This window comes from Sciurus vulgaris (assembly GCF_902686455.1).
Source record: "Sciurus vulgaris genome assembly, chromosome: 3".
NCBI lineage: Eukaryota > Metazoa > Chordata > Mammalia > Rodentia > Sciuridae > Sciurus > Sciurus vulgaris.
In genome coordinates this window covers 34,705,387-34,728,189 of record NC_136463.1, presented here as the reverse complement: position 1 = coordinate 34,728,189, position 22,803 = coordinate 34,705,387, and the positions used below count along the sequence as shown (strand labels likewise).

Genomic DNA, 22,803 nt, shown 5'->3' with positions numbered 1-22,803 from the left:
GAAAGTTACAAATTATAAATATTAATCTTCACTGACATATAGAAAAATTTCCATTGAAAATATCTCCATTTTTTAATATATTTTTACCTAGTATGTATGAAATATTAGTTTGTTAACATTAATATGCATCTATAATTTCATATAATGCAATATTAATTTGATTCTTACATTCTCCCTAACGCAGTGGTTCTCAAAATTTAGCATGTATCATAATTACCTAGAGTTTTTATTCAAAACATATTCTTGGAACTCATAAGTTTTCATTCAGTAAATGTGTGCAGAAGCACAGGAATTTGCATTTTTAACTAAGTTGCTGAGGCTGGCCTTGAACTTGTGATTCTCCTGCCTCAGCCTCCCAAGTCATTGAGATTACAGGCATGTGCCACTACCATGCCAGGCCTCCAGATTGTTTTTTACATATGTATTTTTTTAGTGGTAGATGTACACAATATCTTTATTTACTTATTTTTATATGATGCTGAGGATCGAACCCAGTGCCTCATAAATGTGAGCCAAGTGTTCTACCACTGAGCTACAGCCCCAGTCTCTCCAGATGATTTTGATGCAGGTAATTCGTATTCAACACTTACACATGCTCTAATAATTTAATTCATGATATACATGCTATACTTAAATTCATTAGATATTAACTCAGTGCTTTATATGTATGAGGCTTTAGTGTTAAGAATCAAACATGAATTCTGCTTCAAGGAAGGTACAATTTAACAGAGGAGATGAGAAATGTATATAGGCAGGTATGGTGGCACATACCTATAAGCCCAGTAACTTGGGAGGCTGAGATAGGAGGATTACAGCTTGAGACCAGCCTCAGCAACCTAGTGAGGCCCTAAGCAACTTCTAAGACCCTGTCGCAAAATAAAAAAGGGCTAGTGGTATGGCTCAGTGGTTGAGTGGCCCTGGGTTCAATCCCAAGCATGAAAGAAAAAAAAAAAAAAAAATGCATATAAATCAACTGAGGAGGCTGAGGTAGAAGGATCAAAAGTTCCTCAACAACTCAGTAAGACCCTGTCTCAAAATAAAAAGGGCTCAGGAATAAAATATCTCTGAGTTCAATTCCCAATACTGCTGAATTTTTTTAAAAAGTAGCATATAAATGACATAATAAAAAGGAAAGAATTATTGAATGTCTTTTAAAAATATAAAGATAGGGATTAGAAGTGTGGCTCACTGAGTTCAAATTGTAGCACAACAAAGAGTGGTTAAAGATAAAATATTGGGGTAGTTCAGGGGAGAGAATGCTACTTTCAACTTTCCTTAGGGCAATTTGTCTAGTAGATGATAGCATTTTAAATTAAGTGTTGAAGGGTGGGTGCATCTCTAGAAGGAGAAGAAAATAAACTAATAAAAATCCTATCAATGAATGACATGTATTTTTAACTCAAAAAAATTATTCACTACCTCCTAAATTTTATATGTTGATTTATAATCTGAGTCATGGTCTTGTGTTGTCCTTCATATCCATTCACAGCTTGATGTGCTCCCTATTTCTCCAGATATATCCTTGAAAGGATGTTTTAGCACATTGTTCTTCTGAAAGATAAGCTCACACACACAGTAGATACTGATATAAAAAAAATTCTCTTTTCACAAATCTTTAGGAAGTAAATAGAATTTAAGCATGGTTGAAACAGGAAAATTCAGGTAGTTTTCAGTTCTAAAATCTCCACAGTTTGGCTTTAGGTAGCATGAAGAGAGAAATAATGAGGTGGAAAGAGAGAGAGGAGGAGGGTGGGGAAAGACAGAGACACCTACAATTTAGAAACCAGTATTCTTAAAAAAAAGTAAAGAAAGAAAAAAGAAAATCAGCCAGGCCAGTAAACACAACAGCTCAAGAGACTGAGGCAGGAGGACTGAATGTTAGAAGTCAGCTTCAGCAACTAGATGAGGCTGTAAGCATCTCAAAATAAAACATAAAAAAGGGCTGGGGATGGGGTTAAGTGCCCTTGGCTTGGTAAAAAATAAATAGATACATAAACAAATAAAATGAGAGGGGAGAAGTAAGAACATAAGCCTCTTCTGTTTCCTGATTATGTGGCATTTCGTTTAATATGAGTGGCATTTCAATGACTTTTTAGTTTGAAAAATTCCAGTACTTTCCCCAAAATGCAGCAAATACAGTCTACAGTGCCCAATAGTAACTGAAGGAATAAATGATTTGGGGTCATTTCTCCACTTCTCTTTGCAGGTTTACCCTCTTTTAGTAAGAGAAATAAAAGTTAGCCAGACATGTCCCAAATGGTCTATGCTTTCTCATCTATGGGTCTTCACAAAAGCAATCTCTGTGTTGGGATGCTTTTCAGCTCTCTTCTCTTGGTTAATTCTTAGTCTTCTAAATTGAATTTAAGTATCCCCTTCCAGACTCCAGTGGCCTATGTTGGCACACCCACCTCAGTGTCTCCATAAAGTCTTAATGTCTTATCAGTGTATAGAGGCAACAGAAAACAAGCTTTGGAGTCAGACATATTTGAGTTCAAATTCTGATTCTCCCACTTATTCCATGACCTTGGACAAGTTTATCTAATGTCTCTAAGAATTAATACCCTTATCCGAAAAATACAGAATAACAGCATATAAGATATTTAGAATATTACTTCATATATAACAGAGTTAATAACATATTTAGACTGTATTTACTTGTTGATTAATTATCTGACTTCTCTAAACTGCCCACTTTTTCTTAGGGGAAAAGCTCATAACTTTTATTAATATTTTAATGCACTGGGGTTTCAGAAAACAGATTAGACACAGGGGCTTTTTATTGCCATAAAGAAACCAGCTTAGGGAAGGCCATGCTGGACTGATCACAGCAAAATGGAGTTCCTGGAGTCAGGTGCCATTATAAACTTGGAAGTGTGCCATTTTCCAAAATATTGGAGATGTATTGCACCTACTATAGAAGGTACCTCATTTACCAGAGCATAGAGGGCCTCTGTGTTAGCTCTGTGGGAAGAATGTGAAATCACTCTAGAAAAAAGCCAATTCGACCTTTAAAGTAAATTTTGCTAATTTTTTTTCAACTAACTGAGTAGGAAGAATGAAAACATATGGGTAAAGCAATGGAAGACCTGTAATCCTCAGGAGATTGAGGTAGGAGCATAGCAATTTCCAAGTCAGTCCCAGCAGTTCAGTGAGACCCTTTCTCAAAATAAAAGACTTTCAGGCTGCATTTTTCACAGGGTGAACTGCACACTTCTTGAAGAAATGTGTTTATTTCTATACAAGCATCATTTAGTATTGTGTTTGGCATATGCTAGGCACTTAATTTTTTTTGGAGATTATTACTCCCATTATAATGAATTAATTTACCACTTTAAATTCTTTCTGTAATAAGGTAGAAAACAAACTCCACTGATGTCACTTTTTAAAAAGATAGTATTTTAATTATTTTTTTAAAACTTACTACTAGCTATGCATACTATGAAATATAAAATGATTTAATATTTTTTTGTACATGAACTGAACCCAGGGGTGCTCTACCACTGAGATACCCTGACCCTTTTATTTATTTTGAGATAGGGTCTAAGTTGCCAAGGCTGACCTCAAACTTGAGATCCTCTTGCCTTAGCCTTCAGAGTTGCTGGGATTACAGGCAAGTGCCATAATAATTATGGCAAGAACCATAATTTTAAATGCATAGCCAGTTTAAAATTAAAAGGTTTTGGAGATATAGTGACACATGCCTGTAATTGCAGCAACTCAGGAAGCTAAGTTCAAGGAGGATTGCAAGCTCAAGGACAGCCTCAGCAATTTAGCGAGACTCTGTCTTAAAGTAAAAAAAAACAAAAACAAAAACAAAACTGAGAATGTACTCAGTGGTAAAGTATCTCTGGGTTCAATCCCTAGTACCAAAATAAGTAAATAAAAGGTTTTTAAAACCAAGAAAATTCTCAATATAAAAAGCTTAATTAAAACCTTTTAGAGTCCTTGGAGAAATGAGAAGAAATTCAGTTTCATGGTTTGATAATTTGACTTATGTAAGAATATAAAAATACACTAATTACTAAATGTAATATTTAATGGACTCTTCAGCTGTGATGTTTAATTAGCTGGGTTTTTTTTTTTTAAGTAAAACTTTAAGGCATTTTTTACTATTCATTTGTAAGGTTTCATTCTAAGAGAATGCTTTTATTTATATTTAATCTTCAATATAGTTTATAGACCTACGTTAAAGTTAATAACTTAAAAAAATTTTTTTGCAGTGTTGTGGTATTATCATTTAGATATGAGGTATTCCCCAGCAGCTCTTGGGTTAATATGAATGTTGAGGTGAAATGACTGTAAGAGCTGTAGCCAAATCAGTCCATCCTAGTTTGAATGGATGGACCGACTGAGTGGTAATTGTAGTCAGATGGGGTATGGCTGGAGGAGGTAGGTCAATGGGAGCATGCCCTAGAAGGACGCATATTCCCAGGGGCTCCCTCCCACTTGTGTCTTTGCTTCCTTGCTGCTGTCACACCCTTCCCCTCATGATATGCCTTACCTGGGGCACAGAACAATGAAGTCAGCTGTCTATATAGACTGAGACCTCTGATACCATAGGTCAAAATAAACTTCTCTTAGTTGCTCTTGCCAAGTATTTTGGTCACAGCAAAACAAAGGCTGACTAAAGCATGGGGACTAAACCCAGGGCCTTAGAACATGCTAGCCCACAGTGCTACACCTTGGTTCAAAAGCTAGAATCACCTGTCTTCTTTTCTCCTCTTTGATAGTCAAGTAATAGTTTTACTTAGTAGTACACTTGCACATAAAATGGATTTTTAATATATAAAATGGAATTCTGGCTCTGAACGATATGCTTTACTTGGAGTCATATTTTAAGGCATTATTGAAAGGAATAATACTTTTTCATTAATGATTCTGAAACTGTTATAGTAGATGGATCCAATGGTAAAAAATCCCTGATTATTTCAGAATACATGTGATCAATGCTTTATATTAATTTATAATTCATTGTTTATTAATGACCAGTAGGTTATTTACTTCTAAAAGATCACATACATTATGAAATTAATATGGCTTATAAATAAACCAAGCAAAAATATTTTTCTCTTTTTACTTAATTAAAAAAAAAATAAGGACAAGGGATGTACCTCAATGGTAGAGCATATATTTGACATGTGTGAAGGAGGTCCTGGGCTCAATCCTCAGACACAATAATAATAGTAATAATGATAATAATTTGAAGGAATTTCTTTCCTTAAAGAGACACTTGCTGAGTGGCTATTGCATTAGGAATTAAAACAATAGAGAAAAAAGTTGCCTTTGGCTACTCTAGTAATTAAAATTGAAACTAATTTTTTTCTTGGTGCTGTGGATTGAACCCAGGGATACTAGGCACACTGGGTAGATGCTCTACCACTGTCCTGAAAATTTTTTTATATCTTTTATTTATTATTATTTTTTTTTTAATGTGGTGCTGAGGATGGAATCCAGGGCCTCACATGTGCCAGGCAAGCACTCTATCATTGAGTTACAACCCCAGCCCCTGAAATATGTTTAATTAAAAAAAAAATTGAGGTTTTTTTTTTTAATTTATTTTGCATTACTGGGAACTGAATCCAGGGTCTCACATAAATGCTCTACCACTGATAAATCCCTACCCCTAAATTAAAAATTTTAATTGACATATAATACCTATACATATTTAGAATATGCTTTCAAATCTATGTAAAATATCTCCAGGCATCTCAGTAATTAAAAAAAAAATGCCATTGTTATAAACTATACACCAAGATGTGAACTGTTCTTCAGTTTAGTGTTTAAATAATTTCAGGAGGCTTAAATGGGAGAATTGAAATTATAGGGTTAGTGAGGCACAATTGCCCACACCTATAATCCCAGCGGCTCAGGAGGCTGAGGCAGGAAGATCACAAGTTGAAAGCCGGACTCAGCAGTTTAAGAAGACCTTAACCAATTTAGTAAGATCCTGTCTCAAAATAAAAACAAGGACTGGGGATGAGGTTCAGTGGTTAAGTACCCCTAGTTTCAATCCCCAGTACCAAAAAGTAAAAAAGGACATATTTAGAACATGATTCCTGCCCTCTAGGCTTTCAGTCTAAATAATAATTTCATACACACACACCTTACATACACAAAAATACATATATATCACCTAGCTCAACAAATTTTTTAAAATACTATATAGAGTATGCATGTTTCTATGTATGAATATATAATATACATGCATAGTACATATAACATATACCACCTTTAAGGGAATTACATTTTATTTTTTGTTGTTTTGGGTTTTGTTTTTGGGTGTAGCAATTGGATCCAGGTGTGCTTTACCACTGAGCTACATCTGCAGCCCTTTTTATTTTTTATTTTGAGATAGGGTCTCACTAAATTGATGAAGTTGGTCTCGAACTTGCAATCCTTCTGTGTCAAACTCCCCAGTTGTTGGGATTACAGGCCTATGCCACCATGCCCAGCTGTTATCTGCTTTTCTTATGTAAAGATCAATGTTAGCTATGGTATAATATACTTCTTAAAAAATAGTCTCATCAGTTATTTAATTTTTATATTTACATTCACAACATAGAAAAATGTAAGGTCAGGTGTGTTGGTATATACCGGTAATTCCAGCTACTCGGGAGGCTGAGGGAGGAGGATCACAAATTCAAGAACAGCCTGGGGGATTTAGCAAGATCCGGTCTCAAAAAAAAGTGGGGGCTGGGGATGTAGCTCAGTGGTACAGTACTTGCCTTGCATGTGTAAGGCTCTGGGTTCAATCCCAAGTACCACATAACAAAACAAAGAATAAAAAAGAATAAGAAATCACTATATAAGGATCAAAGATCAGAGATTGTGCCTTGTGGTAAATGTAGGGCAAATAATCTATAAAAGACTAATTTTTTCCCCCTAATACCAAGGATCCCAGGGCTTCATTACAGGTGTGGGCCACCAAACCCCACTGGAGTAATTTTATAAATCAATATGGAATCAAGTCACCAAGGGGAAAAATTAGCTTTGATATTTCTAACCAACAGATAATTCTTCTGGTTTTTTTTGTTTTTTTTTTTTTGTTTTTTTTTTTCTGACTTCAACTAAAATAGGAAGTAATAGATTAGTCTTTCTCAAAGTTATGCAGCATAAGGCAAAGTTTTAAGTGAAAATACACAGTAGGGAAATTTTAAAAACTCTCAACCTTTTAACAAGTTCACGACTCTAGTATTTTTCTTCAAACTTGTCATTGTTCCCAATATTCTTAATTACATGAGAATAAGTTTTGAGAGAGGGTGGTGCTGGGTATCAAACAGAGGATCTTGTATTATACTAAGCAAACACTCTACCACTGAGCCACACCTCCAGCCCTAATTTTTTTTTTAATGTAACCATACATATTTGGAATACTCTTTTGGACTTCTGAGTGTTCATTTACAAAGTTGTGGGGCAATAGTGGTAATGAGAATTGTACACATTTCAATAGTTTTGTTAATAGAAAATATTAACAAAAACCAAAACAAACACACAACTATAAAAATAGAAACCAAGCTTAAAGGGAAAAAATAGATAATCTCTTTCTTTTTTTTTTAACCACTGAGCTACATGCCCAGCTCTTTTTTAAAGTTTTGAGACAGGGTCTTGTTAAGTCCTTAGGACCTCACCAAGTTGAATTTAGTCTCAAACTTTCAATTCTCCTGCTTCCAGTCTCCTGAGTCACTGGGGTTACAGGCATTTGCCACCACATCCAGCTCTCTTTCTCTTCCTTTATCTCCTCCCTTCCAGAGGACAGCAGAGAAGGAAAATAATAAGAAAGAAGGGGGTATGAATATGCCTAGAAAAAATGGAAAGGAAACATTCTGGTAGACTGAGCACAGAAAAAGTTGAAAATTTAATCATTTATTTAACAAACATTTGCTAACCCCTGTACTGGGTGCTGGATATACAAAAGAAAATAATTCTTTACTCGTTACCCTCAGAGTCTGAGGAAGAGACACTGAACACATGAATACGTATGTTTAAATTGTGATAAGTGGATATACAGAATAAGCGAAAGATGTGATGGAAATTTAAGAAGTAGGACTAAGACCAGAGGTAAAGTAACACTTCTATAATGAAGAGATATGTAAGATAAAACCTAAAGGTTGGGTTGGACAGCTGGAGAAAAGGGGGAACATTGATTGGGCAAGGAAAATAAATGTTACTGAGACAGGAAAGAGCAGGTTATGTGAACTAAATCAAGACCACAGTGACTGGTGCATAGTAAGTGATCAAAAACAGAAGTTGCTTAGCATGTTGGTACAGGACTGTTAAGCAATTCAGGGGGCTGAGGAAGGAGGATCAAAAGCTCAAGGATAGCCTCAGAAGCTTAGTGACTAGACCCAGTCTCAAAACAAAAAGGGCTGGGGATGTAGCTCAGCAGTAGAGCATACCTGAGTTAATACTTAAACACCACACATATAGAAAACAAAACAAAACATAGTTAATAGATGCTGGGGTGCTGGCACACACCTATAATCCCAGCAGCTCTGGAGGCTGAGGCAGGAAGATCACAAATTCAAAGTCAGTCTCAGCAACTTAGTGAAGTCGTGAGCAAATTAGTGAGAATCTGTCTCAAAAAATAAAACAAGCTGGGAGGTGTGGCTCAGTGATTGGTTAAGTGCACCTGGATTCAATCCATGGTACCAAAAAAAAAAAAAAAAAGGGGGGGGTGATTAACTGAGGTGTAACCAAATGATGAGGTAACCACAAGCAAGATTAAGGTAGGACCTTGTAGCCTCATCAGACATTTAGTTTCTAACCACAAATTGAAGACACTGATGGATTTTAAGCAGAAAAGTGCAACAGTATCTATTTCCAATAAAAGAGCACTCTGCAAAATGAAAAATTATTTGAAAGAAGGGAATTGTGGAACCAGATATATCAATTAAGATTACTGGTACAGATCAAGCTAAGAGTTCATATTAGCTCAGAAAAGGATGGTGGGAATGGAAACAAAATAAATAGATAGAATGCTTTATTTTCATTTAGAAATGAAATTAAAAGATCTCTAAACAAAAATAATTAAAATCCATCCTGTTTCTCTACTGTGGTTTGCAGAATTTCTAAAATGGCTCCCCGAAGATGCCCAGCTCTAAACACTGAAACCTAGGAATACAAATGAAATATTACTTCTGTGATTGTGCTGTGGGTTGTTTGTTCTCTGTGCAGTGCTGGGGATTGAGCCAAGGGTTTCTTCCATGCTAGGCAAGTGCTGTACCACTTAGATCCACCCCTGCCCCAATGTGTTATGTTTTTTGGCAAGTTGATAGGAAGATTATCTGTGTGGACCCTATTTAAAAGCTGAGAGTTTTCTCTGGTTGGCAGCAGGAGGAGCCTGAGAGGTGTGAAGCATGACAAGGTCTCTATGTGCCACTGCTAGTTTGAAGATGGAGGAAACCCTGTGAGAAAGAAGGTGGGTGGCCTCTAGAAGTGATAATCAGTCCCTGCCCGACAGCCAGCAAGGAAACAGTTGACCTCAGACCTAGACATCAGACCTACAACAAGGAAATAGATTCTTCAAATAAACTGAATAAACTTAAAGTGGATTCTTCCCCCAAACCTTGGGGCTGACACCTTGACTTCAGCCTTCTCAGATCTTATACTGAGAATTCAATTGAATTTGCCTGAACTTCTTACCTACAGAATCAAGAGACAACAAATAGATGTAGTTTTAAGCCAGTAAGTTTAAGTTATTACACAGCAATAAACTAAATAGAAAATTGTACTCACCTACTTCCCCATAAACTATGTGAGAAGAACTTAAGAATTCAGTAGGCTCAATTTGCATCAGGTTGCAGATGGTCCCCCACTGATGAAGGTTCAACTTAAAAATTTTCCACTTTACAGTGGTGTGAAAGTGATAAACCCTCAGCAGAAACTGTAACTTTGAATTTTAAATGTTGATCTTTTCCCACTTTTCCTACTGTTGGACAGTAGCAGCAACTACAGTTCCCAATCAGTTATTACATCATGAGAACAAACAACTGATACTCTGCACAGCACTTGTGTTGCAAGCTATGATGTTCAGTAGGTTAGGTATATTAAATGCATTTTTGAATTAACAGTATTTTCAATATGAAATATGTTTACCCATTAGAATTCAAAAAGTATCTATATTCTCTAGTTAAGAAAAAATCTGGAGAAAATAAATTCAGTTTGCTATTCTCCTGAAGGTTAAATAAAAATATATTTGTGATTGGAGTAAAGCCTTTTAAAATATGATTTTGAAGTTAAATATCATATTTGTGTTATAGAATTTGTTTTTGTTTTGTTGTGTTTTGTTGGTACTGGGATTGAACTCAACCACACACTCTAGCACTGAGTTAGCAACCACTTCCTTTACAAAAAGTATTAAGTCTAACCCTGAACTGCTTAATATGGTAGCCAATAACCCCATGTGGCATTTGAAATGTGATACTCCAAACTGAGATGTGATATAAGTGTAAAATATACACAGGATTTTTTAAAAACTTGAAATAAAAATATATCAATGATATTTTAATATAGATTACATGTTGAAAAGGCAGTATTTTGGATATATTGAGTTAAATAAGTTATTAAAGTTAAATTCACGCATGGTGTGGTGGCACACCCCTGTAATTCCAGTGACTCAGGAGGCTGAGGCAGGAGGATTACAGGTTCAAAGTCAACCTAGTGAGACCATGTCTCAAAACAAAAAAAATAAAAGGACTAGGGATGTGGCTCAATGGTTAAATGCCCTTGGTTTCAATCCCTGGTACCAAAAAAAAAAAGACAACTCTAAATTCACTTCATAAAATGTGCTCAGCAGAAATTTTTAAATGATTTATGTGGCTTATATTCCTTCTGAACAGTGTTTGTCTAGATTTTTAGGCAGTGTCCTCTTCTAAAACACCCTAAATCAAGGTCATAGTCAACTATATTTTGACTCTTTCTCATATAATCCTCTGTATTTTCCTCTTTCTCATATAATCCAGTGGCAACAGCACATAGCTGTGTAAAAATATAAGATGGGTACTATGGTAGTTTAACAGTAGCAAGAATATAGAAAAAAACAGACCACTCAATATAGTGCTGCTGGACAAAGCAATAAAAATGTACAAAATATCTATCTGACAATTCCACTTCTAGATGTACACCCTAAGAAATCTATAAACATGTGCATAAGGAGACATACCCAAACTACAGCATTATTTGTAGGGCAGATGCTACCAGTTATCCCCCTAAGTTTTGTACTCTTTTTCCATAGGGTTAGGGTTGTTTCTTGGAATTAACTACATTTCCCAGCTCGCTTTGTGGAGAAATGAAGGCCCTAGTTATTGTCATATGACTTAAATTCTAGCCAATGGAAAGTGAACAGAAATAATACATGCTACTTCTGCATATATGTGCCTAAAGTGTCTAACACATTGTTCACTCTCTCCCTATGGTTGCTGGAGGGATCTGGTACCTAGAGCAACTTTGGAAATCATAGGCTGAAGATCATGACTCCACAGGGCACAACTCCTTCTTCACCACTGAATAAATAAGAAATAAACTAACAAATATGTTAAGCGTTTTAGATTTCAGGATTCATCCAGTACAGCAGGTAGTATTAACTAATATATATGTATATATTAGTTAATATCCAAAAATTAGAAACCACCCACCTGTCCAACAATAGGAGATTGGAAAATAAATCATAGTATAACTATACAATGGAATATATAGTAGCTAAAATGAAAGAACTAGTTCTATATGTACATATTTTTGAAAAAGGGGTTAATCCTGAAATAGCTGGCTACCAAAATATCAAAAACCCCACCACATATTGATTGACCATATGTTCATGTGTAGTAAAAATACAAAAACAGAGACCAGAAGGATATATTTCCAGAATTCTCAAATCACCTCTGTGAAGAAAAGGGAAGTATGAAAAAGGGTTACAATAAAATCTTTAATTATATATGAAGTGTTTTATTTTCTCAAAATAAAATAATTGGAATAATTTGTTGAAACTGGATGATGGATATATTGATATTTTGTTTTATTATTGTTATTTTCTAAATGCTTAAATTACTTCATAATACTAACAATCTCTATCATATAGTCATGCCTGATTGAACAATAGGGAAATATTCTGAGAAATGTGTCCCTGGCAATTTTGTCATCACGGGAACATCACTGAGTGCACTTACACAAACTAAATTGGCTATAATGAATATCATTAGGTGATATTTTATGGGACCAACACTGTATATGTGGTCCACTGTTGGCCCAAATTTTATTATGCAGCACAAGACAATATGCACTTGCTTCCAAGGTAAACTAGTAAAAACCTTGTTAGAGGACATTTTTAAACTACATCTCAAAAGTCTTAAGTATCTTAAACATCTTAACACAGCAATCCCAATACTAAATATACTCTAAGAAAATTAGAGAATTGTTCAAATAATGATCATCACAAAATTTCAGAGTAACCAAAAATTGGTAACACTTAAAATGTCTAAAAGAATTGATTCAATTCCTGAATACTCATTTAAAAATGACATAGAACAGCTGGGTGTGGTGGCTCATGCCTGTAATCCCAGCTACTTAGGAAGCTGAAGCAAGAGGATTATAAACTCAAGGCCAACCTTGGCAATTTAACAAGGTCCTGTCTCAGAATAAAAATAAAAAGGGCTGGGAATATAGCTAAGGGGTAGAGTATCACTAGGTTCAATCCCCAGCACCACCAAAAAAAGAAAGGAGAGACAAGGAAAAAAGAAAGAAAATTTTCAAAGAACATAATGGGAAGTGAGGTGAGATGTATGGAATTATAGATGAAACAAGATTATTTAAATTTTCTATAATAAAGTTTTTAAATATGAGAATATTAAAACTAAAGTTTTAAAAACAGGCTATAATAGTAAGAATAGTATCTTTTTAAACCTCTAAGCTCATTCATATATAAGCAAATATTTGTTGCATGTTATATTTGTGCCAGACATTGTAGGACCTAGGAAAATGAATGGCAAAAAAGTAGCTACTAACATAATACAATCCTTCCAAATGTTTGTTCAGATACCCTATCAAAAAATTTGAGTTTCATGAATCACACAATCTATGTATACTTATACATATATCGATATATGCTATATATACATGTATATATTGACATAAATATAAATACTCATATATATGTATATAAAGTATACATACATGTGGATATGTGTATGTGTATTATACATACATAAAATTATATACACACAAATACATAAAAACAAACACTGTTCTCACTAATATTTTAGTATTTCTTTAGGGAGTATTTCTTAATAGATTTTTTTTTTTTTTTTTTGGCAGTGCTGGGGATTGGACCCAAGGCCTTGCACATGCTAGGCAATTGCTCTACTATTGCTAAGCCACATCCCAGCAAAATATATTTCTTTAATTTTGGGGGGTCTGGGGATTGAACCTAGGAGCACTTTGCCACTAAGCTCCATTCAGTCCTTTTACTTTTTCGAGACAAAGTCTCACTAAATTGCTGAGGCTGGCCTTGAACTTGCGATCCTTCTGCCTCAGCCTCCAGAGTTGCTGGGATTACAGGTGTGCACCACCATGCATAGCTTATATTTCTCATATACCCATATTTCACATGATCTTCTTAATTCCATTTTTTGTTTGCCTAGCATGTGTGAGGCACTGGGTTCAATCCTCATCACCACATAAAAATAAAGGTATTAAAAAAAAAATCACAAAAACATTATAAAAATAGTTTTAAAAATCAGATGAACCTAAGAAAGGAAGATGGGTTCTTAAATTTTGATGCTTCTTTTCTTTGTTATCGGGGACTGAAACCAGGGGCACTTTACCGTTGAGCTACATCTCCAGTTCTTTTTATTTTTCATATTTTTAAAGAAATTTCCTTTTTAAAATACCTTTATTTATTTTTATGCAGTGCTGAAGATCAAACACAGCACCTCATGTAGAGTGCTAGGCAAGCACTCTACCACTGAGCTGCACCCCCAACCCATTATATTTCATTTTGAGATAGTCAATCTCACTGAGCTGCTGAGGGTCTTGCTAAATTGCAGACTGGCCTTGAATTTTCTATCTTGCTGCCTCAGCCTTCCAAGTTCTGGGATTCACACCCAGTCCAAGTTTTATTGTTCCTTTGCTTGTGTTATCAATATTATGTTCAAGCCATGATTTCTTTGCAGGGATTTTAAAAGCTATTTGTCCATTTTGTGAGGCTTAAAAGTGCAAAAACCAGGAAATACAATCTATAAAACCATTTAATCAGGCACAGGTAAACTGCAATACTTTACATCATCCTGAAAATTAGAGAAAGGATGACAACATCAACCCCTCTGAGCTGTGGAACTTCCACTCTCTCAGGAATAACATGCTTGACAGAAAATTGGTTGTCATTCAGAACAAGTTATCAATCTTGGTAACATATCAGATATTAATAGTACTTAATAGTACTTATTTCATATTTTGTATACCATTAAATATATTTTAAATTTTTCTTTTAGGTACATCTTTTTTTTTTTTTTTTTGGTAATAGAGATTGAACCCAGGGTCACTTTAGCACTGAGCTAACCCCCTAGCTCTTTCTAATTTTTTATTTTGAGACAGGGCCTTGATAAGTTGCTAAAGCTGGCTTTGAACTTATGATCCTCAGCCTCCAGAGTCACTGGATTACAGTCACATGCCACAGCCTGTGGCTTAGATACACCTCATTTTAAAGACCATTGGTCTAGTAAGGGGAGATATAAATATTTCTTGACAAAAAAGGAAGAATTAATTAAATAAGTCTTTATAAGAGGAATAAGCACAGGTTCTTTGGAGGGACACGTGGAAGAGACACCTAACTCACAAGTGTGAGGATTCAAACTATACTTTCAGGTATCATTTCTATAATTTGTGTGAGAATGGTGAGCAAAGGTTTCCTGAAGGAAATGGTATTAAATGAAGACCTAAAGAATACCTAAGATACTGGATGGGAGTGGGGGAAATGGGGTGTGATATTGTAAAAAGAGGGAGTAGTATGCTATATTCGGAGGTGCAGAGTAAGAGCATAACACATACAAACTAATATATTAGTAGTCTAATAGAGCTAAAGTGTAGTTTCTAGAAATACAGTGGAATGGAGTGGATGACAGTGAGTCCTGAGATGAGTCTTACAAGTATAAAGTCTTTCCTTTGGATTTCATCTTGAAGCAAAAGAGGTAATAAAGGGCATGTAGTAAATAATTTGGCCTGCCCAAAGAGAAGTCTGACTTTGTCCCCAGCTCCTATGAAGGAACCTTTAAATCTCTGGCATTTCTGAAGTAACATGAGTATTTTTATTATTCATGGTGGGCCACTCAGACCTGAGACTACATGGTATTTGCCTGACCTCTGGAAAGGGAAGAAGGACTGGAAACAATTCCATCATGGGACAGTAATCAGTAAATTCCAATAAAAACTGGATAGTGAAGGTCAGGTAAGTTTCTTGCACTGGCAATACTCTGCATTGCTACATATTCATTCTGGAGAGGTAATATACCCCTGAGAACAAAGAAAATATTACATCTGTGACCTTCCCAGATGGCACTTCATGCATGTCTTCTTTTATCTGGTTCTAATTTGTAGCTTATCCTTGTAATAAACCATAATCTGAGTATAATAGTGTTCAGTGAGTTCTGTGAGATTTTCTACCAAAGTATGAAATCTAGAAGTGGTTTTGGGAAACCCACAAATTTGCAGCAGGTGTCAGAAATGATTTTTTTTTTCTTTTTGGATGGTGTTAGGGATAGAACCCAGGACTTTGTGCATACGAGGCAAACACTCCACTAACTGAGCTATCTCCCCAGCCCTCATGATGGTCTTATATGAACTCTTCCTTCTAACTCTAACTGGACGTTCTCTCCTCACATTTGGGGTCAGAAGCCTTGGCAGATTTTGTAGTTTGGAGGAATGTGGTTTGGCCAACTTCAAGTAAAGGGCAATCTTTAAGCAGTGTGATGGTCAGACATAACCTAAATTCTAGAAAAATACTTTTGGCTACACTAGGGAAAATGTATTGCAGAAGGGTAAAACTGACAAGAGGTGACAATGACAGCAAGAAAGGAGAGAGACATTTATGAGATATTTACAAGGCTGAATTAATGACTTGACTGAAATGAAAGGATGAAAAGAGAGTCAAGAATAACCCACTAAAAAGAATATATCAGTTTTGATGGGTAGAAGAGATTGGAGGATTGAAACCAGTCATGAACAGTTAAATATCAGAAGCCTTTAGACTCTGGGGGTGGAGTTGTTCCACCAGCAGTTAAAGCAAGGATGGAGATAAGGGAGCCATCAGCATAACCACTAGCCAATCATATAAGAGATTGATATTGACTAAGGACAAAAACGTCAACTAGACTTCAGAAGACAGTCTAAGATAGAACACAATTAAAAAGATGGACAGAACATGAAAAGCTCTCAGAGTGCAGGGTATGATGGCATAATCTAAGTGACTGGAAAGACTGAGGCAATTTAGTGATATCCTGTCCCAAAATAAAAAGTAAAAATCCTAGGGTGTAGCACCAACACCACCACCACCCACCCACCCACACACTCACAACAAAAAAGAGGCAATCTAAAAGGGAAGAGAAAAACCTGGTAAGCATAATTAATGCTAATTAATCAAATAGCATTCAGTAACACTGAATGCTATTTGATTCTTTTTGGTTAAGTGAATTTTCTCTATTTTTTAGTGAACATTTACTAGTTTTTAATAAGAAAAATATTTAATTTTTAAATGAGTGATATTATGTAACTTGTAAACATGCATTTTTTCCACATACATATGTGAAAATGAGCAAAGTTTAATGATTTTCTGACCTATCCCAAAGTCATTCATGACTCACACAATTCAATATAACTGAATTATTAGCTTCGATAACCAATTATTTTCTTTTCCAAGTCATTTTAAAAGTGCCATCCTCAATACTACTGCAAACCATCTGGAACTACTTAACTTTGCCAGCCTGCTGGGATATCTGTCTCCCTCTTGGGAAGCCCATCCCACACTAAATGAATAACTGAGGAAACAACTGCTCTGAAAATGTGATGACTTATACTCTAAAAAAGACTTGAGTATTTGTTTCTTCTAGGTTAAAACACATCTATCCCTAGTATTGCATAAAGAAAAAAATACAGTATTGACCTATATAATTAACAAATAGATTCATTCACATTTGCTGTATGATTAGTTATACATTTCTTATTTGATAATTACTTCAAAGCTGTACGATATTTCACTTCCACCTTTTCAAAAAATCTCTCATTAACTTCAGAAATCCTTAGATTACACTATTAGAAAATATTTAAAGCTCTTGAGGGGCATTTATATTTAGAAAAAGGAGTAAAACATAGGTCCTATTCCTACTCCCATGTGAAGGTTCCAAATCATTGGAAAATTTTATTAACAAGTGATAAATTAATTTAGCAATGTAGTTCTAAATTATTCCATGACTTTATTAATGATTCCTGAGGTTTAAAAAAAATTGCTTATATGGTCCTTTAAATGCTATTTATAGTCCACAACAAAGATATTTCTCATTCAAGGTCTCCTCTTTACACACATGGATAGAACCCAAGGGTGCTTTACCATTGAGCTATATTCCAAGCCCATTTTATCTTTTTATTCTGAGATAAGGTTTCACTAAATTGCCCAATCTGGCCTGGATTGTGAAATCCTCAGTCATCCAAGTTGCTGAATTACAGATGTGTGCCACCAAACCTGGCTTCCAAGGGGATTTTTGACATTTTTGAATTTTATTTCTTTCAAAATGTTTTATGTTGCTTTTATCTAGCAGAGGAAAATTCTCATTTTGAAGCTAAAAGGTAAAAATTTTACCCTAAATATTGCTCTGAAAAAAATTTTTAAGTTGCCAATTATATTTTGTTCATTTAAACCCTGACCCTTAAAATCTAAATAACTGCTTATTTTAAATTAATCCCGAGGTTTGAGTTTACCAAAATGAAGAATAACATGTCTGCTGTTACTGTTCTAAAACTTGAGGGAAGCAAAAAACTGAGACAAATGTGTCACTATAATACTTTTCTAAAAAGCAAAATAATAATAATAATTATTATTATTTTGGTAGTGCTGGGAATCTAACCCAGGGCCTTACACATGCTAGAAAAGCACTCTTCCACTCTTCCTAGCCCCAAAAGTAAAATTTCAATCAATGTATACATAAAATAGTATTGAGAAGCTCCTTTATTTCTTCAGAGACCCTCAATCTATTTAGCAGCCATGTATTTTTTTTAAATACTGACAGAAAAACACAATAGAGACTTATGAAACTAGCATTAAATGCAGTGTTTTTTTTTCTTACACTAGTCCCAACTTTAAAATTGTCAAATATATAGTTCAGTTAATTTCACTTAGGAATTTCAGCACCCTTTGACAGGCATGACCATTTTGAAGAATTCCCCCAGAGCTGGGACTGGGGCTGGGGCTGTGGCATGGTGGTACAGCGACTGCCTCATATGTGTGAGGCACTGGGTTCAATCCTCAGCATCACATGATTATAAATGAATAAACAAAGATATTTTTTTAAAAAAAGGAATCCCCCCAAAAAACAGGATGGGTCAGAAAATATAATTTAGGAGAAAAAAAATCTTAATTTTTCCATAAATAATCAATCAACATTTATAATCAGAATTATTTCTAAGTATTTCCTATGAAATGTGAGAAATCAATGTTTCAACTATGTTGGAGAGAATTTTAAGGTTCAGAGATTATATCAAAAAATGTTGGAATCATTGTACCATAATTTGTCTTTTCTGAATCTGGATAGATGCATAGTTTTCTTATCTGTAAAATGAAGTGCTTGGACAGAAAAATAATTCATCCCTACCAAGTCTTCTGGTACTTATTCTTGTGACTAAGTCATAGGTTGTTTTTTAAATCAATAAAATAAAACTGTCGTTTAAATGTGTTATAAAAAACTTTTTAATCCATTAAGGACCTTAAAGATACTTTACAGAAACAAGCCAACCATTTTATATCTGAATAAAAAGACATTAATAGCAACTGCACAAAGCACAGTATTTTGATTTTATGTGAAATCACAGTATTAAATCTCCGATTTAAGATGACTTTAATTTTGTAGTTTTATTTCAAATCTAAACTTCTGTTGTCAAGTTCATGGTCACTTTATCATTTGAATCTTTTTTCTAGCTTATAAGTGTGCCAAAACTAATCTTGTTTCTCCTTTTTGTGGGGAAAACACATTTTCTTACCATTGTCTTCATATATGTTTCATTTAAAAAAAAATCTCAAATGGGAAATATTCAGGGTTGTACTAATGATTTTTTGGGGGGGACATTCTCCAATGTTTAAATTGTATTCCTTCAATTTTTTAACCGTGTTTGTAAAGGTAAAAATTAAATAAAAATCAAAATATTACTAGTCTGATGCCAAGATAAAATCTTTCACTTTGATAAATATACCCATTTTCAGCAAGAAGCATTAAGTGTCTTTAGTGTAAAAAAATGACCTTTCAAAAGGCCTTTTCTATGACAGTTCACAAAGACTAGAAAGAAATACTCAGACATTAATGCTTTTTATCCCTGAGTGGTGGTATTACACGCCATTTTATTTTTTACAATTCAAAAAGCATTATTCCCTTGGTAATCGAACAGTGTATTTAAATTTTAGATAGCTCATAAGGTTGAGACATTAACACAATCTACTTTTACAGGAGATTTGTTAATTGCTTTTCCCCTTTGATAAGCTACTGCTTTAAGAGAATGATTTGACCAGGTGTCTATTAGGTTGAATGAAGACAAAACAGCTTTATTTTCCAGGGCCTTCTTACATTTAGGCGTTTGAAAAAATCCAAGAAGTGAGTTTGAACTTAATTGCTGTGAATCTAGCCATAGTAAACTTTTTGGATGGTCAGAGTAACACCTTTCATCACAACTATTAGCTGAATGGCAAAAGATTCTCAGGTTTACCAATGTTTTCCGAGACTTCTTAGTGTTCTGTCATTATTTCAGAACAATTCTATTTAAAAGAAACGCAATTGTAAACCGTTTCTATTTCAAGCCCATGAAAGGCAAAGCCTTGACCTTTCTATTTTAGACTTTCATCTGTGTAGCTAAGCCATCTGCTTTCCCCCATCTCCCACCCCATCTACTTAATGGACTGAAAATACTACACCTAATTGCAGTGTTATCAAACCAGACTGCCTTTTCCACTTTAACGAATCATGACTTTCACCGAAGGTTCGCTTGGTAAAATTTTACTTACCCTCCCTCACCTCCCGCCTCAATTATGAGCTGTCAAATGTCTCAACAAAGATACTAGACTCCCTTGTATTAAGCCATCGAAAGAGCTCTCCACTTTCAACCTTGAGCGCCTAACGGAAAATCTATGAGTCTCTCTCCTCATCTGGATATGGGGGCAGGTGTTAATCATTGTGGTTGCGGTTACGCAGGAGGCACCTCACAGCTCAGCCTAGAAAGGAGTCGCGCCTCTGTGAAGCCAAACAAGGGACACAACCCGGGGAAAGGCAGACTAAGGTGGGAGGAAACCTCCAGAAAGAAGGGAGCCGAGAATAAGAGGGCTCAAGATTGGAGAAAAGACCTTCCGAGGCAAGATCGGAAAAGGGTGTGTGAAGAGGAGCAAGAAGCTGGCAGCAGAGGCGAAGAGGGAAGAAGGGGCCAGAGGCCGGCAGGAGGACCAGGAGAGCGCCTCCAGGACCGGGTAGGAGACGCAGGAACCGAGGCAGGCGTGGGCAGCCAGCAGCCCACCGCCCGAATCCGAGCAGCGGGGGCGTTTTCAGTGGCGGTAGCTGCAGTTGCGGGATTGAACAGAAAAGATAGCGATCTGAGCGACCGAGGGAGCTTGTCCGAGGCCGGCGCGACGGGGACAGCGGGCCCACCCCCCCTTGAGCCCCACTACTTAACTATTTGTAGAGCTGCTGCAGGCACAGGTCCAGGCTCTCGCCCTCCACCTCCTCACGGGTGATGCGCTCTGACAGCGGTCGTGGGAGCGGGGGCAGCGGCGGCAGCTGGGGCTGCGGCGGCGGTAGCACGGCCGAGTGCCCCGAGGCTGCCGCCGCCTCCTCCTCCTCCTCGCCCTCACCCTCAGCCGCCGCCACCGCCTCCGCCTCCTCCTCGACCGCCTCCTCTTCGGGCTCTGAGTCTTGCTCCTGCTCTCCCTCCTCCGTTGCGGCTACCCTGGTTGCCTCCTCCCCGGGATCCTCGACCGAAGCTTCGGCCGCCTCAGCCGCTACCAGTTCGGCTTCGGGCTCGGACTCGGGTTCGGGTTCAGGTTCTGGTTCGCCACCGCCGCAAGGACCGCGAAACTCGCCTAGGAATAGCTCTAGAAAGCGCCGGTAAGTTTTCTCTTCAGGGGTGCAGCCGGCCATCGCTGCTCATGCCCCGAGACCGACCGGGAAGGGCGTGAGGGAAACCCAGGAAGGGGAGGGGGCTGCTTCTGAGCCTCAGGCTCCAGCTACGACGTTTAACGGCCGCACCGGCACGAGCTATCAGCACCAGGTTGCTTGGAGAGGGCTCCGCAGGCGTGCGCGCCGCCGAGCGTGGACGTGCGCGGCCCGGGGGCGGGGGCGGAGCGCGCCCCCCCTTCTCAGGTCTAGAGGAAAAGTTGGTGGCGAGCGCGCGCAGGGTCCAGCGGCGGCCCACCCTCTATCCCCACGGAGAGATCAGCCTACGCTGCCTAGAGACTGTCGCCATGGCAACCGGTTCTAATTAAGAATTTCAGGGTCCCTCCCGTCGAGTCCGCTGAGTCGTAAGGACACTGGACATGTCTGCTGTCCAACTCCAGATGTTTTTATTGGATGGAAATCCTTGCCTCACGTTAAAAGGGAACTAAGACATCCCCAAGTCTAGCTGTTGGTTCCCACTTGAATTGCATTTACTTGTTTCCTTATCTGTTCCAGCCTTGCTTTAACGTATCTGTTGAAAGACAGCACATTGTGAACACCTTTTGTTGATGACACTCTTGAGTAAGTAGCTGGGGGGAAATGGGGCCCCATAAACACCTACGAAGTTGTAGCTTTCTTTGCATAGGCTTTCTCATTTGATTTGATGAAGCGGTGTTACCCTTTTTGCTCAAAAAGATGAAGATTAAGATAGCTACTTACTTGCTCTAGGTCTAAAAACTTTTAGCCATGTCAGAATTAGAACCCATATCGGTAGTCTACAATGCCTTTTGCTTCTTCTGTCCCTGAAAAGTCAACAGGGCATGGTGTCCTGCCTTATTTGTATAGGGCTGTGCAGTTTTCAAGTTGTTTTCATTCCTTTAATCCTTACCACATTCCCTTGAGGTAGATTCTTTTTTATAGATGAGGAAACCAAACCTTGAAGACATGGTGACTTTGCTCAAGGTCACAAGCAAGTGATGCAACATAAACTCAATCATGATTGAGATTCAGAATTCACCCATTCCTTTCCTATCACACCTCTTCAGTTACTGCATAATGCATATTACACTTTTATATGTTTTTTGTTTGTTCTTCTTCCCCATCCCCTCCTGTGTCTTTTTTCTTACACTGGAACTGAAACTACTTTAAACTACTTTAAATGATTCTAATTTTCTTACCAAACTACACACAAACCTATTATTTTCAAGCCTTACTGAGGGGGGTGGAGGGAGAAGCTGTGCTGTTATACAGCTGTATAGATGATAGCATCATTACTGCATACTGCCATGTCCATGGCAACATATAATTCAGCTAACAGTGATTATTTCTCTACTTTGAAAAACATGTTCTCACAAATTATCCACCTCATCCACTCCATTTATTGTTTCTTGGTTTCAGTTGGATTTAGGGTCTGAAATACCAT

At 36.8% G+C, this 22,803-nt stretch overlaps 1 protein-coding gene across 1 annotated transcript in view; it reads right to left on the bottom strand.

Moving 5' to 3' along the window:
- PPM1E (protein phosphatase, Mg2+/Mn2+ dependent 1E) overlaps nucleotides 1–21,507 on the bottom strand; it is a 160,366-nt gene extending 138,859 nt beyond the window's left edge. The window contains exon 1 of the mRNA XM_079131379.1: nucleotides 20,902–21,507. Coding sequence (XP_078987505.1) covers nucleotides 20,902–21,365 — 464 coding nt within the window. The 5' untranslated portion in view covers nucleotides 21,366–21,507. The remainder of the gene's footprint in view (nucleotides 1–20,901) is intronic.
- Nucleotides 21,508–22,803: the final 1,296 nt, after the last annotated feature.